We start from the raw sequence: 23,275 nt of genomic DNA on the forward strand, positions 1-23,275 counted from the left end.
TGAACATTCAATTTCTAGTCTTTTTTACAGGTAGTATATTTCAATAACTCCCTACCATTACATATCGACATTCAAGGAGCGAAGATGAGACGTCGTTGTGTGGTGAGAACTGATAGAAAATCGTAAACAAAAACAATGGGCGCCAGCTTCTTTATTTATTGCGATCTCACAAAAATAAACAGGATTCCAGTCGGCAATCCTCGGAACAAGACCGATGAGTCCCGAACGCTTCCGGAGATTCTAAAATGTGATCCTGTCACTGGTTCTGTTTGCCAATGCGCAAATTGTTTTCTAAGTGTGTACATACTTTACGATACGCACCCACATTCAAATGTTGTACCATTTTGTACCGTTTTGTACCGTTTTGTGCTGCTTTTTCTGCAACAAAGCAGAAAGCCCTGGAGGGTTTTCACCTGATGGAGGAAGATTCCAGCCACGAGGTATGTAGAAAAGTTTTGTTTTCTAACTTTTGCGTGGACCGTAACGTTATGCGTTGTCATCGATCACCGGTCTCAACGGTCTCGACGTCACGTGTTCGGAAAACTCCGAGGCTTGCCGACTGGAATCCTGGGTTATTTTTTGTAGGTTTCAATAAATAAAGAAGCTGGCGCCCATTGTTTTTGTTTACGATTTTCTATCAGTGGGGTGTTCCACAAAGCCGGTTTTATCACATAACCGGGTAAGTTAACCCAGGGTTTTCGGTAACCCTAGGTTTTCCGTTCCAAAAGGATCACGGTATGTTAGTTGCTATAGCAACATATGCTCTGAATCAAACCTGAGGGGTGTTCCACGAACGGAGGTTTAACAAACACTGAGTTAACGCTGAACTCTAGGTTGATTGACCCTGTGCCGACCAACCCAGAGTTTTCGGTTCCACAGCAGCGGTTATGCATTAGTTCAATCAACTCGGGGTTGGTTAACACAGGGTTGTGCGCGTCCACGCCAAACTTAAAAAGACGTGATGTATGGATCATGGAAACCCTGATCGATATGGCGAAACGGGCCGCTTATTTCAATGAAATGGAACTCCAGGTTCTCCTGGAGAGCTATGACGAGGAGAAGGACATTATCACAAGAAAAGGGAACGCTAAAACCTCTGGAACCCGGAGAACCAAAGCCTGGCAGCGGATCGCTGACCGCGTAAATGCGTTAGTTACACGTCAAAAGCATGATCCTTAATATTTGAGCCATGAATATATAAATATCCCAGTTAAGCATTCTTAAAGATCCTACCACATAACCCCTTTCTTCTAAAACAATACGTACTCCGATTGCTTCCAAGCGGTCAGAGGATCAAGTATAAAAATGAAGCATAAAAAACATACAAACTGGTAAGCTTTTCCCAACATCGTATTGGTATAAATTTAAATAAGCCATTTTTTTAAGCCAATCGTGAAAGGCCGACAGTCGGCAGACTGGATCTGGCCCTCAAATTGTCTTGACCCCGGTGGAGGAGCTGTTAATAAACATAAATTCAGGGCGCCCTGGCATGGAGGGGGTAGGCCTACCTGGAGGTACCTACCACCTCAGAGTCATGGGCCATACCCCACACTGGTTGAATGTAGGTTTTTGTGTTTTCTTATATTTTAGATTTTTTTGCCTTCGAAGTAACACATGCAAACCGTTTGCTTGCCACAGCGCATACTATTCCAAATGTTTCTTTTTTTGGTAACTGGGTAGAAAACCTAAAAGTGACAATTCATCAACTTCACAGATCAAGATGGATCAGTGCTTGTAATGAAGCCGCCGGCTACGATCGAACATTCTCCAGTGGATGCAAGTCCGTTAGGACTATTTTATACTTTATGTTGTAAATGCCTCTCGGCATAGTACTCAGACAATATTGCTCTTTGTATGATAGGAGGCCGATACAAATCTTGGATGGGTCATCTGAAACGACTGTGATGTGCTCAGCATCTCCAGCATTATAGCCTAGATAAAACTACCATTTGAAAAAAACGGAGGGCTACGCAAATAGTCTGGAGTGAACTGAGGCCAGGTCCTCGATTGGTAGTGTTGGCTATGTAAGGCTATTTAAATATATTAAAGATTTGCGCGAGAATCTATATCTCTCCACTCCAGCAAAAAGTCATCCAATATGCCAAGATGTCGAGCCGTGGTCTATCAATAACTATCAATCGCTCCCGGTGGATTGCACGTATAATTTGCGCTCTAATATCAGCAGTTCTCTCATCAAAAGGGCATGCCATTGTGAACACATGAAATCTGCGGTGAACGCCGGTTGAAATACCCAAAACCGGGTTATGTTTCAAACTTAACCTGCGCAAAACCTGGTCCGGCCAGGTTTGATTCAGAGCATATGTTGCTATAGCAACTAACATACCGTGATCCTTTTGGAACGGAAAACCTAGGGTTACCGAAAACCCTGGGTTAACTTACCCGGTTATGTGATAAAACCGGCTTTGTGGAACACCCCACTGGTCGGACCAGGTTTTGCGCAGGTTAAGTTTGAAACATAACCCGGTTTTGGGTATTTCAACCGGCGTTCACCGCAGATTTCATGTGTTCACAATGGCATGCCCTTTTGATGAGAGAACTGCTGATATCAGAGCGCAAATTATACGTGCAATCCACCGGGAGCGATTGATAAGACCACGGCTCGACATCTTGGCATATTGGATGACTTTTTGCTGGAGTGGAGAGATATAGATTCTCGCGCAAATCTTTAATATATTTAAATAGCCTTACATAGCCAACACTACCAATCGAGGACCTGGCCTCAGTTCACTCCAGACTATTTGCGTAGCCCTCCGTTTTTTTCAAATGGTAGTTCTATCTAGGATATAATGCTGGAGATGCTGAGCACATCACAGTCGTTTCAGATGACCCATCCAAGATTTGTATCGGCCTCCTATCATACAAAGAGCAATATTGTCTGAGTACTATGCCGAGAGGCATTTACAACATAAAGTATAAAATAGTCCTAACGGACTTGCATCCACTGGAGAATGTTCGATCGTAGCCGGCGGCTTCATTACAAGCACTGATCCATCTTGATCTGTGAAGTTGATGAATTGTCACTTTTAGGTCTTCTACCCAGTTACCAAAAAAAGAAACATTTGGAATAGTATGCGCTGTGGCAAGCACACGGTTTGCATGTGTTACTTCGAAGGCAAAAAAAATCGAAAATACAAGAAAACACAAAAACCTACATTCAACCAGTGTGGGGTATGGCCCATGACTCTCTGAGGTGGTAGGTACCTCCAGGTAGGCCTACCCCCTCCATGCCAGGGCGCCCTGAATTTATGTTTATTAACAGCTCCTCCACCGGGGTCAAGACAATTTGAGGGCCAGATCCAGTCTGCCGACTGTCGGCCTTTTCACGATTGGCTTAAAAAAATGGCTTATTTAAATTTATACCAATACGATGGTGGGAAAAGCTTACCAGTTTGTATGTTTTTTATACTTCATTTTTATAGGCCTACTTGATCCTCTGACCGCTTGGAAGCAATCGGAGTACATATTGTTTTAGAAGAAAGGGGTTATGTGGTAGGATCTTTAAGAATGCTTAACTGGGATATTTATATATTCATGGCTCAAATATTAAGGATCATGCTTTTGACGTGTAACTAACGCATTTACGCGGTCAGCGATCCGCTGCCAGGCTTTGGTTCTCCGGGTTCCAGAGGTTTTAGCGTTCCCTTTTCTTGTGATAATGTCCTTCTCCTCGTCATAGCTCTCAAGGAGAACCTGGAGTTCCATTTCATTGAAATAAGCGGCCCGTTTCGCCATATCGATCAGGGTTTCCATGATCCATACATCACGTCTTTTTAAAGTGGAAAGGAAGCAATCAAATAAAACATGTCTATAGCACTAGTTAAATATTTAAATATACCATAAATACAAATAAAGTCGGAAATATGTCCCGTTATTCAGAATGAAGCACAAACACGTTGCATTAATTACAATGTTTTCAGCCTGTGCGCCGCCATCTCTGTTTTCAGAATACGATGACGTCACGAGAATGGTTTATTAACATTCTATGTTGTTTACATAGCGGCTCATAGCCTCACAGGTAGCTTACTGCCTCAACAAAATGGATATGGACGAATGGGATAGACCCACCAATGAGGGCAGGCATCCAATTGCCTATGCTTTTGAGCCAGTAAGAGAAGTCGGAGTTTTAGTGCCCCCAACAGAGCCTGACTATGGAGGAGAAATAGATGAAGGAGAGAGAGATGTATCTGAGCGCACAGGAAACAATCGGTGGTGCTTGTGTGGGGTTTGTGTCCCTATGTCCACTGACATGGAGAGTGTCTGCTGCCATGAAATGAACCTGTAGTAATGCAGTGTAAGATATGTATATATATTGCACATTATATATTATTATATTTTATATATATATATATATATATATATATATATATATATATATATATATATATATATATATATATATATATATATATATATATACATATATATATATATACACATATACACATATATATATATATATATATATACACATATACACATATATATATATATATATATATATATATATACATATATATATATAATAATTATTATAATATAATAAGATAAGAAAAGTAAAGTACACGGGTGCAGCAGCTGGGCTCCACGCTGCCTTACAGTTGTTAATTTCATGATACAAGTAATTGTCGTGCCATTTGGGTGTTTACATGAATATGCGAAAATAGTGCAACCGACGGTGTTTGCAAATGGATTATTTCCGATAACAATGCATTATTTTGGCGATGGATTAGAAATTATCAAGAGCATGGAGCGAGCTAGTCTGCAAAACAAGACAATCTTCAAACAGTGAGTGTACTTGTACTAATTTATCTGTTTCTCTAGTAGTAGAAGCTAAGTGTACCTCTCGTTCCTCTTTCGCTGCGCATAAGAGCAGCGCCCGGGTCCGATCTGACGGGTATGTCCGAGTCTCCAGCACTATATCCACTAAAATTAAAAATAGTTGGCACAGCATCTGGCTTCAGGCGATTGGTGGGACGGCGAACAAATCTCCCATCTTCAGAAAAAGCTCCCTCTTCGATGTAATCAGCCTCTATAAAGTCGTCGCTACATACTCTCTGCCCTGGTCCCATTGGGGGGCTGAGGCGTTTCAATGCAGCTAACCATCTTCGGAGCACTTCAGGCTTCTTGACGGGAATTACATGGAAATGAACTATTCTACCGCTCTCCTTTAACCGATAAAATTCGTTTGAACAGCCAGGGGCAATACAAAAGGACCCCCCTGTTCTTCTTCCAATATCCGACATGTTTATTTTAAAGAGCCAACCATTCTGATGACGTTGCGCCTGCGTTTTTAAAACATGGCTGCGCCTTAGAGGCGAAAGTCGTTATAAACATGTCATTTTACGGTGAAACTACTTGAATTTCAGTATTGATGAAAATCCATGTGTTTCGAAAAATGAAAAAACAAACAAAAAATTGACACAGTTCTCAGTGCTTCATTTCCACTTTAAGTTTGGCGTGGACGCGCACAACCCTGTGTTAACCAACCCCGAGTTGATTGAACTAATGCATAACCGCTGCTGTGGAACCGAAAACTCTGGGTTGGTCGGCACAGGGTCAATCAACCTAGAGTTCAGCGTTAACTCAGTGTTTGTTAAACCTCCGTTCGTGGAACACCCCTCAGTTCTCACCACACAACGACGTCTCATCTTCGCTCCTTGAATGTCGATATGTAATGGTAGGGAGTTATTGAAATATACTACGTGTAAAAAAGACTAGAAATTGAATGTTCATTTTTGCCTCGAAAGTTGCACTGGGTGCCTTTAATGGAGGGGTTTTCTGAAACATGGAAATTACTACGCATTCTGATCACACTTATCACTACGCCCATGACTGCAGCTGAGTCAGAGCGATGCTTTTCAACGCTCAAACTATTTAAGACATTCATAAGAAATACTATGGCCAAGGACAGACTGAACGCATTGGCAATGCTGTCCATCGAAAATCGACTGACACAGGACATACCTGATTTCAACAGAGTTGTCATTGAGAAATGTGCACACGTGAAAGATCGTTGGGCCAAGTTCCTGAATAAATGAAGCTCTGATAGCTTGCTTGATGAATTCTCATAAGATATGTCCGTTTGTTAGATGGCAAGCTCGAGGCCAATTCTTACAAGTTCGCTGGGGAGGAGAATTGTATGATGCCCAACTTGGCTCGTTATAGTTTGGCCCAGAAAGCAGAATTTAACATTTACTCTTACTTTACATTTTATCGATACTCCCAATTTACATTGTTTACTTTTACTTCAAGTTTTTATGTATTTAATAGATGTTATGGTTTTATCTTACTTCAGCCAAACCCAATCTAAGACCCAAGCCTTTATCGGACACTTTTCAGAAGAAGGAGATGAGTCAGGACAGGTATGGAGCACCTCCCAAACTGTCAAAAACACTCTACTGTGTCACTATCCACACTTGGACACTATGCAATATGATGCCCTGTTTCTCTCAGAAACCAAGGCACAGGGCCCATGAATGTTCTCTATGCTTCACTAGCATATGTATCCATGACCTTTATTTAATGGCACGTTCATGTACCCGCAGAGAACATTCGCTAATAAACGATGTTATACCAAATGGTCATTGCAGTAGTAGGTTGCAACAAATAAACCAGTGCGTCCCCTTATGATTGCAAAAAAACGTAAGCAGCCATTGGTTATATAAATTAAACATACATAAAGTACATTCATGCATCTTATGCAGATAAAAAAAATGGAATGGGGGCATTGGTAGTGGATGAGGTGGGACTATTCCTCCCCATGTGAAGCGCTTTCAGTGCTTTGAAGAGGGCTGTATAATTAAATGTTTGTTTTTTTTGCTCCATCGTGTCCTCCAGACTCAAGGCGTTTAAGGGGGCTCTGCTGCAGGCCTTCAAGACCAAGCACTCCCAGTCGGTGGCGGTGGCCGAGCTGCTGGGCCTGGTCAACAAGGACCCCACTCCGGCCTAGGGCGAAGGCTTCCAGGAGGGGGAGGTAGAGCAGCTGCTGGGCCGCATGCAGGACGACAACCAGGTCATGGTGTCTGAGGGCGTGGTCTTCCTCATCTGATGGCAGACTCCTCTTCATTCTGCCTCACATCGCTAATCAAACTCTGCCCCCCCCCCCCCCCCCCCCCCCCCCCCCCCCACCACCAAAAAGTATATAATTCTTTGCTTGGTTTTTGATTAACAAAAATAAATTGTTTGAGGAGGGAGACTGGTGTGGTTTGATTAAAACTTTTTTATTTATGCATTTTAATTGAGCGATTTCAGCATCGCAATAGCGTGGCACAAATATAATCCTCCCTTATATTTTGACGTGGCGACTAGTGGAATGAAGGCAACACGAGTTATGTTATACTTTCATCTTTCAGGTGTTGCTTTAACAAAATCGTGTTGGGGTTAATGTATCGGGTGAAATTATTAACCCACAGCTTCAATGGCTTTATTCACCCTGCTTTTAAGGTGATTTGTAGACATTTTATTCTTTCATGCATAGTAATTCAGTGGGCAGTCTTGTGGGTGTCCCACGGCTGGTTGATCAAAGAGACGGGTGGTGAATCCTTCAGGCCTTCCTGTTATGACAGATGCAAAGCATTGTTAATCCTTCCAACATTAAAGAGACATGGGAGAGGAGTCAAATCATTAAATATGGCACATTTGGATATACTTATGGTTTAACCATAACATGGAATTATACATATTATGTACTGCTGGCAAACACAAGTCAAAATGTATAATAAGCTTTGTTTTTCATTACTTGCATTTTTGTTATTTAATGTGAGGTTTCCTTTATATTTTTTGCTGTCTTGTTTTGCATTAGTAATACAAAAAGCGTAATATAATTACAAGGCATTAAGGAAGTGAAATAGTGTTCTTGCAGTGCTCCCTAGTGGTGGTTTCACATAACTGAAACGTCTCGGTGGTTAAACTCACACTGTTCCATAAATCCAGGCATAGCCTCTAAGATGGCCACTGTGTCAGTCTGCTGTGTCCTCTTTCTGCTCCGCACGTACATGCCGATAACCAAGGCAACCACCAGCAGCGACACTGACAGCGTGAGCCCCATCGCTAGGGTATTTTGGCCTTTGTTGGCCCCCAGGGGTACGTCTGGGGCCAGGGCCCTCTCCTTGGGGTGGAGTGCAGGGGGGGGCAGGGGCTGAGGGAGCAGCAACTGAGAAATATCTGTGAAGGAGGGACAACGGTTTACGGGTGCTGTTATGTTAGTCTCACAATTCAGGCTGGATAATACATTTAAAGCCTGAGAGACAAGCTCACATCTGGGTTAACGGGCCGTTTTGCGTTATATTTTCTTTCGACCAATCATCTTGCATTTAGCAGACGGATGGCTTTCCCTTTTCTAACAAATTACAATCAAATTCTAGCTCTTAAAACGTACCTGCAGCACGAACAGCATACACTGAATTAAGAAATAACACAATGTCCTAATAACTCTGTCACTATCCCATTCCACAGTAATGTCCCCCACCTTGCAGACTCAGGAGGAAGTAGGCGTCGTCTCCTTTAATGTACTTCCTGCTGTGCAGTCGGCTGTGGGTGAGGAAGCTGCTCGTCCCAGTGCCAGGGCCGCGGTAGTAGCTCCCATCAGGGCCGCTCACCAGGGACCCCACCTTACTGGGCCGGTCCCAGAAGAACTCGAGACCTGTCAGAGGAAGGAAAGGAGACCTTACTTCCTTTCACTCTCCTTTATTCTCTTCTGCTCACTACAGGACTGCTGCCTTCCCAGAGCCCTAGTTATTGGTTGTTTATAGGGCATTGTTTATTGCTTCTGGGTCAATGTAGATACCGTTATCTACTCTGCACACTCTACTCATGGGGTCAGCAACCTTTTCAACATGCAGTGCCAGTTTGACATTTTCTCGTTAATGAGTGTGCCTTCAGCAACAATATATAAAAAATGAAGCTGAATTATGAAACAGCGACCAAAAACATTTCCAGAAGACCTGGAATTGTACTATTTCCATATAGTCAAAAATCATGCATCAACATTTTTAATATTTTTTTGGTTGTTATATTTGCAACATGGGCTTACAAATTATAATTACATATGTCCCATCTTAAAACACCATTTTCAGAAACTCATTCAAAAACATATTTGAACTGTGAGAAATGTAAAAAACGAGAATATATGAGAATGTTGAAACCATCCACATCAATATCTTTAAAACATGTACAGCTATGCAAAACCATGTGAAGGCGATGCATACAGGAACAACTCCACTTGCAACAATATTTTAAATATTTTCTTTTCTATTACTCACAACATTGGTTTAAAAACTATCAATTGATCCCATTTCAGAACACTGCTTTTTGTAACTAATTGTAACATATCTGCACTGGGAGGAAATGCCCAAAACAGAATAAAGTGCAAAAAAAAATTGGTAGTAATGATTATGCTGCCGCATTGTGCTGTGAATTTTTTTAATAATATCTATATTTTTTCTTTTCTTTCTCTTTTCTTTTAAGTGTGCCAATGATGATCCTGCCCCATGCCAGTGGTGGCATGCGTGCCTAGGGTTGCCGACCCCTACTCTACTCTCTCCAGTTGTTGCATGCATATGCTTGCATGTGCAGACACTTGATTTTGTGCTCAAAATTAAAAAGTTTGCTTTGATTGTTTAGAGTCTGCTAAATGATTGAACCTAAGGGAAACTGAACAACCGCAATTGGATGAAAGGCATAGATGCACAAACATGACTGAACCTAAATGGAACCAAACTACTAGAATGGGTCAACAGACGCACATGCACGCACACAGACACAAACAAAGTAATTGTTGTATCCTAATAGCAATAGAAAATGATATGGATCTGTCCCTGAACTTTGATACATCAGGTTAGGATCCGTGACAAGAACGTTTTCCACAAAGCACTGCAAACAGTGTTGACTTGTTCCAACAGCGGCCTCCCTGGGCGTGGCCGGCGGGCTTACCGTCCATCTTGTTTGGATCAGTAGTGACCATGCGCTGCATGTTCATCCGGGTCCTGACGTCCGACTGCTGATCCATCAGAGACATGGTGGCCTGGTGCCAGGGACAAGGCCACTTCAGGCTGTCGTCGTTGGGGCCGGAGGTCAGGTACAGGTAAAGCGCCATGGTGTCAGGACGGGTGTCGATTCCATTGAGGTACGAACCTACCTGCACAGCAGGGCAACACACGCAGGATGAAACTACCACCCTCCTTTGTGGAGAATTTCTGACATTTGACATGACAGATACAGAGGAACTTTAAAACCTGGTTGTTAACGTAGATATTCTAATGAATTCTTATGCTTGTAAGTAGACTGATAGACTGGCATCAAAGGATTATGTTAATTGTGTGTTTGTCAACTTTTTGGCCTCATGTATCCACACAGCCCAAACAGTAGATCAACTTTTGTTCATGCATATCAGGGGTCTCAAACTCGAGGCCCGGGGGCCAATTGAGGCCCGCGGGATGAAATATTGTGGCCCCCTACTTGACATCAAAGTTTAATGTTAGTGCGGCCCGCGCGTTGAGGTAATTTTTGCTGAGACGCTTGCCACGCGTTTTTATCACTTGTGATAGGATGACCTGATGTCCCGGTTTTGCCGGGACAGTTCCAATTTTGAGTTACGTGTCCTGAGTCCCGACAAAAGCCAAAGGACGCTAAAATGTCCCGGTTTCCACCAACCACTATGAAATGTCCCCTGTTGTCAGTGATTACATAGCCAACGTGATCTAATTATATCCCGATCATTAACTTAGATTGGGTCAGTTGTGCTACATTTTTTTGTTGAATACTTGATGTGGCCCAGCCTGACCCAGACTCTACCTCCAGCGGCCCCTAGGTAAATTGAGTTTGAGACCCCTGATGTATATTGTTATAATTCAGCGTCATGATTCATATTGTAATGGCTGAGGCATTTAACAAGAAAGCAGTTGAGGCATACTTCTTTCCATCCATGGTCTAAATCTACCACTGTATTAATTGATAGCACTGCATTGCAGACAATAGGGTTAGTCTCTTCATAATTGATGGCAAAAGTTGAGTTACTGTGTTATAGTGCCATATTGGCGATCATGAAGACTCAGAGAATAGTGTGAATATAAACAACAATAGAGGCATTCAAAGCCTGAATATGAATATTATTGTGCGATTCATTCACTGGGGAGTGGAATTCAAGAGCAAGGTGTTGGTTAGGACTCACCTGGAAAGAATAGCCAGTCGGTGACAGGAAAGAGGGACTGTACACCTTGGTCCCTGCTGGCGTGGTTGCCAGGAGACTGGTGATGTTGCGTATTTTCCACACATGCTGGGGGCATTGGCCGGACCAGATGTTAACGTCATCGAGCGAGAGACCCCCCAAAGTGGCAGACGTGTCTCCGTTCACCCCCTCGAACACCACTCTGGACTTTTTGGTGATGCTGAGAGTCACGTGATGCAGCTCCCATGATCCGCTTGAACCTTTGATATATTTGAGAGATAAACGGACATGGTCAACATGAGCAATAATCAAAGAGATTTCTTTGTTCTTTTCACAAATAACACACAGATGGCAGCAAGACACATTCATTATTAATTAATTTATTGCATTTTAAAGAGCTCCTTCTAGGTTCCCAGTGCTCGCCATAGTAAGTGTGTGTGTGTGTGTGTGGGGGGGGGGGGGGTGAACACACCTGTTATGGTCTCAAAAAGCGTCAATCTCCCTTCAGGGTTGAGTTCGTCATACTCCCGCACCCAAATTTTGAGGGAATCGCTACCACCCCCGCTGCTGTAGAGGAAAAACTGCAGGCACTGGACCCCAGGTTTAGGATACAGGAACCGGCTCTCAAGAAACCCACTGTCCCCAGTGGACCCAGATGCAGTGCTGAAATGCATGAAGTAGCCCTTTCCTGTGGGCAACAGTGTCCATTACTGCACACAAGCACATTAAGCCACAATACATTATGAAGTTTACAGTATTTCTCCCTGAATCTATAATCATTCAAATGTTCAATACAATCGGTGACAAGATGTCAGACATTTGTTTCCAAGATAATGTGTATCGCGATAAAGTTAAATTCAATAGTAGTTTTTTGACTTATTGTACAGGTCGGACAGTATTGTAAACAGTATTGACCTGCTCTACTTCAACTATTTGTAACTACAAACTGTTAGCTGTAGGTTGCTGGGGATTATCCTGTACTTTGTTCTTCCTTCGTGTTGGCAGCATATCACTTTCAAAACAACAACACTTAAATTAGGCCTATGTGACCCAACACATTTATGGCTGAATAAGCTGATGAGCTGTGATTGGGATCTATTTTATAGAACTAGGTGGTTGTATAACTCCAAAACAACTAGATATATTGTGCATTCCAGAATTGGCCAAACTATATGTATTTCATTTTAAAATCAAATATCGAAAGAAGTAAATGAAACATTATTAATCCATATATTGAAGCAATTGTATACCCGAAAATAAAACCAAAATAATGACTTGAATGACCAACAAATATAGGTATACAAGTTATCGCTACCTTTGCATTGTCCCAGTGAGGTGAAGTCTGTTTGAGGTCCTGCACTCACAGCCATACGCTGTTCCCACTTGTTGTTCGGACCCTGGATCATCCCACAGATGTTCATCTCCTCAAAGTCGCAGCTCTCCACAAAGGTGGAAGAGGTGGCTGTGGAAGGGATTCGTGTGATGGGTTAGTAATGGCGGATGCTGTTCTGCTAAAATGACAGATGAGTGTCATATGCTAAAAACAGTCTGTCTCTAGAAAAAAAAGGCAGCTTTTTATCTGAATCAGGGGGAACGCAATCATACAAAACACATTTGGTATGAACTTACCTTTGCCTTATTGCCTAGGAATGTGTATTTATCAGTGAGGTACACAACTATTAAACATGAATGTAATAAAATAATAACAACAAAAATTGATAACTCAGTTGATAACAATTGAGAGTTAACAGCTGTAAATGCTGTTTGGAGTTTGACCATTTTAATATCAGCTTGGTTAAGCCTTTGTGATGCCAAACATCTCTCTGGGGAATTGATTTATTGTAATTGATAAAACATTAAGATATTAGTATCATTTAGTACAGTACTGGATTCGGCTATTAGAACAACAAAAACATTTTATAGATATATAGTAGATATAAATTGGTACTCAGTCAGGTCAAGTCCTATCACTTGAGCCCATGCATAATTCAGCATGCAGACGCAGTCACCACTGTTTAATGGTTTCCAGTTGTTTCATTTACAGTATGTGTGTCAAAGCACCAGCAGCGGTCAGCAATGTGTTATCTCCATTAGCCCATTCTACCCTTGCCCTGGTATAAAACCAGCAGACCCATAATTAGCTTCAAGATGAGCGACACCTGTGTTTGTGTTCTGATGACGCCTCTGTACATAGGGGTCTATTGGTATAACTCAACCCACTGCAGTTGTAGAGGCGGTTCAGCTTGAGGAGGTCGCTGTCGCTGAACTCCATCCGTTGGCCGACCACGTCCATGAACTCTGGGATCTTGGTGACGATGGTCGGCGCTGAGGCGATGTTGAACGACGTCTTGCTGTAGTGCATCACCGAACCGTAGTCATAGGGCACGCCTAGGGAGCTGGACACCTTGTCGTCGTACTTGTTGAAGTTGTGATCCTTGCCTGTGTTTCAACACATAGAGTGTGCATGTTGGGGATGGAGAAGTTAGAATATAATACAATATAATACAACAGAAAATGTCTTTATTTGCTCCAAGGGGGGATTTGCCCTTCACATGCAGAGGGGCGGCAAAACAGAAACTATTTTCTGAATAAAAGTTTTACACCCTTCATATATAATACCTTTATATACACAATATACCGCTATCACCACGAGGTATCACAATGATGCACACATTTTTGCAATTGATATGTAAAAATATATGTAATGTATAAATACTGTGTGTAAGTACTGACTATATAATGTATGGGTCAGGTTGTTAGAGAATTAGTTTGTAAGAGAGAAACATTGGCGCTCTTCACCACTGACAACGACACCATACCTGGCTCAATCTGATCCCACATGATGTTGACGTAGTCGTCGCGGTCCGCCCGGGACTGCTCGTGCCAGAAGCCCAGCGCGTGCAGGAACTCGTGCTCCACGGTGCCCAGGCGGTCGCAGTTACTGCCGATGGACAGCCTCTGCTTCCCCTCGCGCCGGTTCCCCACAGAGGAGAAGCAACTGTCCACAGACCACAGACAGAGAGGGAAAGTTTCTTCAAGCTGTCAATGTCCTCAATGTCCTCGTCATAACTATGTTTCATTGTCATTGCACTTCTTCATTCAATTGTGGTCTTGGCTATTGATTATAATGAAAAGCTATGATGTGATATTATTACTAATAATTATCCCAAAATGATGTTGAAGCATAATGTAATGCACCTCAGTTGGAATTTTTTTGAGGATTATTAAGTTATTAACAGACATTTTGATGTATTTGAATGAAGGCTATATAATATTAAATTCAATCATAATAATTACAGTTTAGAACTTTGAGGCCTGCCTCAAGCCTGTCATGTATATGAAAGTATATAACAAGATAGAGGTGCAAAATATGCAGATTTTTTCTAACCCGCTGCCCTTGAACACAGATATGTAGTTCTCCTCCCCTTTCCATGGTGTGAAGTCAATGCATGTCTTCAGTCTGTACTGCTCAAAGGCCTTCAGAATCACTCCTTTGGCATTCATCTCTACAGGTCCCATGGATAGGAATGCACCAGGACACATACCGGCCCACACACACACACACACACACACACACACACACACACACACACACACACACACACACACACACACACACACACACACACACACACACACACACACACACACACACACACACACACACACACACACACACACACACAAATTTGGTTTAGTTTATGCACTTTCTATATTTCAATATTCTGATGCTTTTGAGGTTCCATATGAGAGCATAAACTCACCAACGCTTTCTTCTATATAGTAAGGAATCGTTTTCGGCCAACGGTACTGATCTCCGATGATGGAGTTTCTCTCGTCAAACTTATTGGAATGAAGAATGGGACGGGTTAACATTTAGAAAGCCATGATACCTTTGAGGACCTATATTTAATGTTGGATTGCTAACTCTAACTCTGTTCCTAAATCTAACTCTGTGTGAACTTACTTTACAATTAAACAATGTTTTCAAAAAAACTGGCACAGGTTGTTTCTGATGTACCATAAAAATTGCTGCGTTAGATGTTAGCCTTTTGATTTTGAAGTGAGTTCTCAGTAGCACACATTTGCAATCATCTGAATCACAGCTTAAGTATAAACACAATCAAGGAGGCTCTTCATAACATGACTTTAGTAAAACAGTGACGGCAGCTTGGAGGATTTAACTTCCACTTGATCAGGTAAAGGTATCTCAGGAAACACTAACTCACCTTGACATTTTCAATATCACCCTCCAACAAGTCAAGTCCTGCCATAACAAAGTGTTGTTTTACTTCTATCCACAAAGAGGTATGATCAGAAAATTGATGTAAATGTATAGTCAGAGCATAGAAACCAAGAGAAATATACTTACCCTTATTGACATCCAACATATCCCAGTCCTGGCCCTCATCCAAATCAATTTCTACAGAATAGAATATATGTATGTTTACTAAAATGCACAAGTAGAAATAGCAGAGCACTTTGAGAGACTTTTAGAAACACATATTCACTCATACAAACATTTTTCAGTGAAACTCTTGAAAGTAATGGCATAGGGAATCACTTACCTGTTTCTCCAGACAGTTTGGCCGCCGTCTACAGAAAATTGTAAATAGAATGCATTTATTCCAGTTCCACTCTTCAGACGCCTTGCAAGACGTAGGCTGACCTTGCTTGGAAGGGTACTCTTACTCTATTCTATTGTAACTCCCTTTTCATTTATGCTATAGGGATATGGTTGTGTTCACTTGCTCACCATTGAGTAGAATAAAGAACTTTAGTTTAGTTTTGGGAGTATCATTGACTGATAAATAAAAGAGTGTTTGATTTTTGGTTTGGCAAGGGTGCCGTAACCTACAGATGCACAATTATGATAACCTATAGTTTCAGCATTAGTCAATTCATTGTTTTATCATACTTGAGAATAGTACAATTTAAATTCCATTCTCATTGTGCATATTTTCCTACCTACAATTTAAAACACAGTAATTTACTTGTGTACCAACAGCTCAGCTAAAACTACATGCTAGTTATATTAATAAGAAAATCCATGTCACAAAAGTGCATCCATATACTCACTCGGTACCAGGTCAGCGCAACGACCAGGAGTAGCCTTCTGGAAAGCATGGCTCAAATCGAACTAGCCAGAGCGAGAGAGCAAAGACTATCACTCAATCCTCTCTGAAGCTGCTCTATAACAGCTGAAGCTTGCTGCAGTTGCTTGTGTTCATTAAAATGTGTTCTTTGAACTGGTATTTTTATGGCTTAGTTGGATAAAGGTTTAGAGAGCAAAGTTATTCATCTACTTTATTACTGTTGCTTATGTTATGGCATGCTTAATAACCTATTTATCCCAGTTTTCCATTGGGTCAGATACAGAGATATCCTCGATTAAGACACCCGACAGAGGACCCTATCAATCAAAGCGGTAGGCCTACCTTTAATTTATTTTTGTTATTTTTTATCAACTGAAAAAGTAGGGTACGTAGGCTAATATATTTTCTTGGACAACATAAAAAAATTCCACACCTGCAATGTTACTGCAAAATATGATATGATATATTACAATGTGGAGTAAATCTACGAAAGGCAACAGAATAGAGGGATATTGGCCAAAACCGTTTGATCCACCTCCGTGATTAAAGGAGTTTAAAAAGTATACCACTTTATTGATGTTCCTAATAGAAAACGATGCAAATAACGGGCGCTCCATCAAGTTTAAACGTAGTATACCTATATGATATATGGAGCTATGTGCGAAAGGTTAAATTGATAAAAACAGGACCAATCAAGAAAGACAAGTGACACAGGTTTTACACTGAACTAAAAACACAAAGTGGTACTATTTAACGTTTAGTTCAACGTTTATTGTAACATATGTTGTGTACAAGCGTAAAAAAAAAGCAAAAAAAACGTCCACGTCCCATCCAGTGAGTTTCTGCAAGGTGGCATCACACCGGCATCACGTGACTGTCTTCTGGTCGCACTCAGGAAGCAGCGCAGATCAGCAGGCTACGGGAGGATCCAACATGGCTGCTGTCTACTGACAGAAGGGGAGTTGTTTTCAACTCACAAGTGGACAGTTCAACCGATAAACCCGAATCAAGAAAATTATAGATATTCCTTAGGTGTTCCAAACCTGGTCTGCCATGGCCCAGTGCGTTCAGTCCGTGCAGGAGTTCATCCAGGACTCGTTTGTCCCGATGGTAGCCGTTCTATGCAGCGAAGATGCGGAGAAAGTGACTCGCAAAAACAACCTGAATTTCGCCGAGCTGCTCAGGCCCTTCTGCCGTCTGACATCCGAGGGTGAGTGATGCCTAACCACCTATCTCCGTGTGTATGCATCCATAGAGGTGTCACACACCCGACACTCTGGTTAATCCTGTTATTGACTCTGGGTTTTGGCTATCTTAAGCTAGCTAGTTCCTCAGCATTGAGTTAGCTTGTAGCCAACATGCTAGGCTAGTAGTCACTACTAGAATGTGAAGCTATTGCTGTCAGTCACAGGGAAACAGGGAGGCGAGGCTGAACCAGGTGGATTCAGGGCCATTCTTGAACCTTCCTATCAACTGTAATGCGAGACGAACGGTTGACACCAAAGCCGCGAGCCTCCATCTCACGACGGCTGTCTTGTTGAACATTAGCCAGCTCCTCCGCTAACACCCTGCTCCAATAAGGATGTCAAACGAGACGGCTAGTCAGCTAGTGGACATCTCTGTCAGGCCCTGTCCTTCCACTTAGGGCTTGTGACGGAGACTATCCCCTAGCTAGTTCAGCTCAGTGTGCTGGAGATGTGGTCAATGATTGTTTGCTAGGTCGTTTACCCTGCTGCTTGGTGTGTCATTTTTCAGTAATAGTCTCCGTTCACTTCTTCATATAGACAGAAATTTCTTTGGAAGGAGCTGTTCCTCTTTTTTTTTTGCTGAGGGCTATTCAAATGAACAGCCATATGAAATACGCTCTAGGTGAAATTGATATGCATTCACTACACACTAGTTCTTGGCAAAATGTCATTATTCTTGTTTACTTATTATTCATAATGATGAGTCCAACATGGGGCTAATTTCATAATGGCACAAAATGTGATTATGTTAGTTATGCATTTGGTTGGCTATATTATGCCGTTAGGTAAGGTATTTTATAAGCAAGAGAATAGAATAGTGTTCACAATGTCTACGAGACACTAAAAGCAAGATACCTTAGTAGTATGTTGCTTCTGGTATCTTAAACAATGTGAATAATATTATGCACTTTGATTAAATATTGTATCTACATTACAGACTACAAGACTAAAACCAGTCCTCTTTTGCTTATCAGTGAATATAGTCTTAGAAAATGGCCTATTCTTCTCATATTGGGATAAGATGACTTGTGCCACAAACATACATGTTCCAAGTGAACTGCTCAATTTCTGCGCCAAAATGCTCATAATCTAAACTAAATGATCACAATCCCACACGTGTTTACATGGAAGGGACATTTGAATGGCAATTAGAAACTTGAGCCTTCCCTGGACAAAGAAAACTTGAGTCACCACAGACCACTAATGGGATTTAGACTGAAGGACTGCTACCTAAAGTAGAACACATGTTTTCAATAGAATCCAAAGTGTGTTTCTTAATATCTTATCACTAGTGCTCAATAACCCTGCAGTAATTATTCAATGAAGACATATTTTTGATATTTTTTAAAGATCATCATTTATCAATCATTTCAAGAGAAGCACAAATGAATGCCTAATTTAAATTGAGTTTGGCAAAAAGTTCCACGTGGTAATAATGATCATGTATTTACCATATTGCTTTTTCTTGATACATGTTTTGATACACTTATATTGGCGTCTAATACTTATTAGCTCGAGGAAATCCTGGCAATTGTTTATGAACAATGCAGAGACTTGCGTGTGAGCCCGTACAATGCAGCACATTATCCAAGTCACACCTCTGAGTTAACAAAACTACATTTGTCATTTTTTTTTAGTGATTCCATACAACAATGCTGAATTTATTAGTTACTTATTATCAGCAACATGTTATTTTAACTTACTTTTATTTTATATTATTTTATTGTATTACTACTTCGTACCAGTTGAGGAGAGCTTGGAACACTTGCATTTAATTGCCAGCAACGACTGCCACTGCATGTTTGTGCATTTGAATGAATAAAGGTCTTGAACTTGAACTTGTTGCCATTTCTTCAAACCAGCAAATTATATAACCTTTTTCCGGTGTGTTAATTGTTACAATTCTGCTTGTTCCCCCCCCCCCCCCCCAGGCCACATACGTGACCCCAATAATCAGGTGCAGCCAGTGAAGAACCTGCGCATCAGCGTCAACAACGTGTGCACGCGCCCCGCTCCAGCCACCGGCTCCCTTAGCCCCGCCCAGCGCCGGCTCCTCGGCGAAGTGGTATCGTCCATCCAGCCACCAGAGGGGGTCACTGCAAACATCATCACAGCAGGAGACCATGACCTCAGCTTTAACGGTGAGCGAAGGGTGGACCACGGTGGTGGTCTGTATGCATATCTTTCGAGCATGAGTCGAAACACGTTGTCAACAGATCACTGGCGGTGTGGGGTGTTCAACAACATGCTGTTTAGCACAGTTGTGTGAGGTGTTCACCAACACGCTGTTTAGCACAGAGGGATTTATCTAAATAAATCATTTAATGAGTCCTTCGAATCATTAAACCGAATTTGACTTGAATGTTATTTATCCCGTACGGTATGCACATGTAAGCTTAGATGGTCCTTTACAAACCCGTATTAGGGGTTACCTAAAAATCAAATACCAGGACCCTAAGTAAAGTAGTCAATTCAGAATGGGATTCATGAATGATTCAAACAGTTGCGAATTAGGAGAGGGTTGAATATCTTGTTTGAAGAGAGTATTGCTGAAATAGACGTCTTTTATCTATTCAAATCCATCTATTGCAAGAAGTTATACCTGTATACTGTCTACACAATCCAGCGCTGCAATTTTCCAAAATTTGTAGTGTTCTATATTGTATAGGAGCTCAATTCGTTTAGGACCAAAACAAACTGATAAAATGTGTTTTTTATTATTATTCCTTATTATCTCTACATTTGACAAGGGAATGCTTTTGTTGAAATGTTTTTCACTCAAAATGCATCCTTAATGCAACATTTATTTTATGACTTGGTAAGGCTAGGCTAGGTTACTGACCCAACCACTCATCTGCAAGCAGCGTCAGAGAGAATAAGCTGGCTTCTATAGATAACCTTCCAGCATTTACAGAATATAAACCACTCGCTGAGTCCTTCAGGTTCCTCACTTTTCCTCATCACATACTGACGGCTCTCTTTCTCCCCTCTTGTTCCTTTTTAATACACGTCTCTGGATGCACCTGCGGTAAGAGACATTTTCCCACACACCGAACCCAGTAGAAACCATCATACCATGCAGTCGAAGGGCTGATCAGAGTGTGAAACACACACACACACACACACACACACACACACACACACACACACACACACACACACACACACACACACACACACACACACACACACACACACACAGCACTCTGGAAATTAGCTGCACTCACTGGGTCCTGTATTCCTAAGGGCCAACATAGCGCTAGCGTGTTCTCTACGGTGTGTGTGGTCAAACACGGCCTCCAACATGTCTCCTCCTTCCCCTCTAGAATTGACCTCCCTCCTGGAACCTCATAACACCTTCCTCATGGAAAATGCAATTTAATATTTTTTCCTCACTAAATTCTATGCTATAACGTATTAACTGACAGGAATGGGACTGTCGCTAATGCTAACAGGCGCTGTGTCTCTTGTCTCTCTCTCTCTCTCGCTCTCGCTCTCTCTCGCTCTCTCCCCGCTCTTCCACCTATCAGATCGCTCTCTTAAAGCGAGCGCCCCATGGTACAGTGCCTGGAGACAGACACTCTCAGAACTCTCCAGCTCCCACCACTACACAGGTACCCTTGTCTCACAACCGCTGCTGGGGATGGTGGTGGTAGTAGTAGTTACTAGAATAGTGTACGATTCTCCCTTCCTTTGACTCTTGTAGCTGAGACATTGCTCCGCCTCCTTCTCTATGAGTTTCTACACTGGACTAGACACTCGCCCGCATTAAACAGTATCAAGATTAGACATCCGTATGAAAGGAAAATATTAACTTCAAAGACCGTGGTCTTCTGTAGACATTGGTGAAGGTGTGTCTACTGTGTAGTTACTCTTCAACTCTCAATTTCTCCAGCTGTACATGGGTGTAGGCTGTAGCAATGTGCCTCACAAATACTGGTATTGGATATTACTATAATACATGAGGGTACTGCAGGAAACTCTATTATATTCCAGGTATTTTAAATAATAAATAAATCCAGTGTGTTCAGTCCAATCAAGTAATCGATGTGATTGAAATACTGTGTTGTTAATCCTGGACCATTAATTTATGTCAGTAAAGTGTTCTCTCCTTATAAAATACCAATCATCATTATCACTTACCAATCACCCTTTCTGTATTATATATAATATACCATTCGTCCTTAAACAGTATTTATGCCATCCTCAAAGCTACACCCATGTCTCTCTGCAGGCCTTGCCCATGTGCACTAGGGCTCTTCCTTCCCAGGCTTAGACCTCTGACGTGGGTCTTGCTTCCTTTTTGATCTTCCAACATTTTATTATCTTTCTTAATTAGGGTCTGGGCTGTCTTCAAACTATAATCAGGATTAAATATGGATCTAATGAGAACGTGCTTGGGGCTGTATTTCAGTGTGTTTTTTAATTGTTTCATCATACCTTTACAAGACACACTACTTATGTTCTGTTTGGCTATAGGGGACATTTTTAATTGGTGCTGTAGTTGGCCTTGTTTCAAATCTGTTTGACATGTCCGTCTGTTTTAAGGAGGAATATGGACCAGAGACCCATTGCTTTATGTATTTTTTGTAGTGTTAATGCAGTTCTTAATGGGAGTTGAAGCCCGCTTTAGCATTCAGTGAATAAGCTCAACATAAATATGTGTGTCAGCCCAAGCCTCAACTGAATTTATTTGGGCTTTAAAACTTTGTTGTTATTAAATACAGAGTGAAGTAGATATAAAAGGTTTGTCCGTTGGCTTGCTGTTCTAACACTTAAGAGTAAAATGTATCAACGTATGTTGTATCTAGGGCAAGCCTCTACCGCTCCATAAATTGTTGATTTGCGAGAAAACAATTCTGACATCGTTGTCCTTCATGGGTCCACTCTTCCAAATCACCCTGTCAATCAACTGTGCTCTTGGCAGCTCCTGCCATCTGTTTAATGTGTGTGCTTTTGCTAATGCTATGACGCTCTTACAATGACCCACATGAGTGCCTTCCTCTTGATTGAATGTAGCTAAAAGATGGTAAAGACTTCCCACTGTCACAGGTCCATTTGACAAGCCGCTTAATCAAAAGTAGTGGGGTATGCAGATGTTGTCTTTGGGGTCACCCTTTTGTAAGTAGCAAACTGAAGCGTATCCAATGAAGCAATGATGTCACAGGTTTGCGTGTGTGTCTGTGTCTTTAATCATTTTAGGGCTTTTGTAGGGACACAGGCATTTCAGGGCTAAATTTTTCAATTAAAACCTTTGTTTTAAGGCCTTTTCAAGAAAGAGAAAAAAATGTGTTTACTTTCAAACACTTCGAGTTTTATATTAACGATAGGTGTAAATTGCTGCACTGACTTATACATTGAATGGTACATTGACTTAAGTTTCAGGCTCGCTAACTACTTCACCTCCTTTCCAACATGGAGGCTCGCTGATGGAGGGTGGTAAAGTTGCCATCCAATCAAAACACAGTTTTGATTGGGATGTTGTATTGTATCACTGTCCCCTCCTTGTCTGCTTCATGTGGCTTGATCTGCTCTGTATGTCTGCAGCCACCACGCCCTGGTTCGAAGCCTACAGGGAAAGCTTCCTGCAGTCCATGCCGGCCTCCGATCACGAGTTTCTCAACCACTACCTCGCCTGTATCCTTCTGGTTCTAACCAAACTCCGGCCATATCAAAATGTGATGGTGTGAACCGCTTGTCTTAACATGTCAGGCCTTTTGTAAAGTCGACGACTATATTGCATCATC

The 23,275-nt window shown here is 41.7% G+C and overlaps 3 protein-coding genes and 1 long non-coding RNA gene across 6 annotated transcripts in view; 2 read left to right on the plus strand and 2 right to left on the minus strand.

Moving 5' to 3' along the window:
• Positions 1-205: 205 nt before the first annotated feature.
• On the plus strand, positions 206-7,136 carry LOC115555315 (maternal DNA replication licensing factor mcm3-like). 2 transcript variants are annotated; one of them, XM_030372126.1, is made up of 3 exons: positions 206-440; positions 6,317-6,383; positions 6,859-7,136. In XM_030372126.1, the coding sequence occupies exons 1-3, from the start codon at positions 332-334 to the stop codon at positions 6,968-6,970; spliced, it is 288 nt and encodes a 95-aa protein (XP_030227986.1). In that variant the 5' UTR covers positions 206-331; the 3' UTR covers positions 6,971-7,136. The 2 variants fall into 2 exon arrangements, 1 of the variants encoding a protein (XP_030227986.1); XR_003978860.1 differs by lacking the exon at positions 206-440 and adding an exon at positions 5,659-5,698.
• Positions 7,137-7,220: 84 nt separating this feature from the next.
• LOC115555288 (meprin A subunit beta) lies at positions 7,221-16,408 on the minus strand. Its single transcript, XM_030372086.1, has 15 exons — positions 16,265-16,408; positions 15,754-15,781; positions 15,558-15,608; positions 15,415-15,452; positions 14,950-15,028; positions 14,574-14,691; positions 14,005-14,183; positions 13,406-13,624; positions 12,501-12,647; positions 11,658-11,873; positions 11,189-11,445; positions 9,952-10,156; positions 8,489-8,662; positions 7,936-8,184; positions 7,221-7,574 (listed from the first exon to the last, which is right to left on the minus strand). Coding segments are annotated over exons 1-15 (2,010 nt in total). The 5' UTR covers positions 16,313-16,408; the 3' UTR covers positions 7,221-7,572.
• A 617-nt stretch (positions 16,409-17,025) lies between these two features.
• LOC115555320 (uncharacterized) lies at positions 17,026-17,455 on the minus strand. Its single transcript, XR_003978863.1, has 2 exons — positions 17,325-17,455; positions 17,026-17,228 (listed from the first exon to the last, which is right to left on the minus strand). It is a non-coding gene; the product is annotated as an uncharacterized LOC115555320 (long non-coding RNA).
• The window catches only part of trappc8 (trafficking protein particle complex subunit 8), a 29,717-nt gene continuing 23,625 nt past the window's right edge, over positions 17,184-23,275 (plus strand). The window contains exons 1-4 of one of the 2 annotated variants that reach the window (XM_030372041.1): positions 17,184-17,491; positions 19,460-19,669; positions 21,059-21,142; positions 23,076-23,165. In XM_030372041.1, coding sequence (XP_030227901.1) covers positions 17,335-17,491; positions 19,460-19,669; positions 21,059-21,142; positions 23,076-23,165 — 541 coding nt within the window. In that variant the 5' untranslated portion in view covers positions 17,184-17,334. The remainder of the gene's footprint in view (positions 17,492-19,459; positions 19,670-21,058; positions 21,143-23,075; positions 23,166-23,275) is intronic. The other variant, XM_030372042.1, reaches the window with a different exon arrangement.

The sequence above is a fragment of the Gadus morhua genome, chromosome 12 (assembly GCF_902167405.1).
Source record: "Gadus morhua chromosome 12, gadMor3.0, whole genome shotgun sequence".
NCBI classification, from domain to species: Eukaryota; Metazoa; Chordata; class Actinopteri; order Gadiformes; family Gadidae; genus Gadus; species Gadus morhua.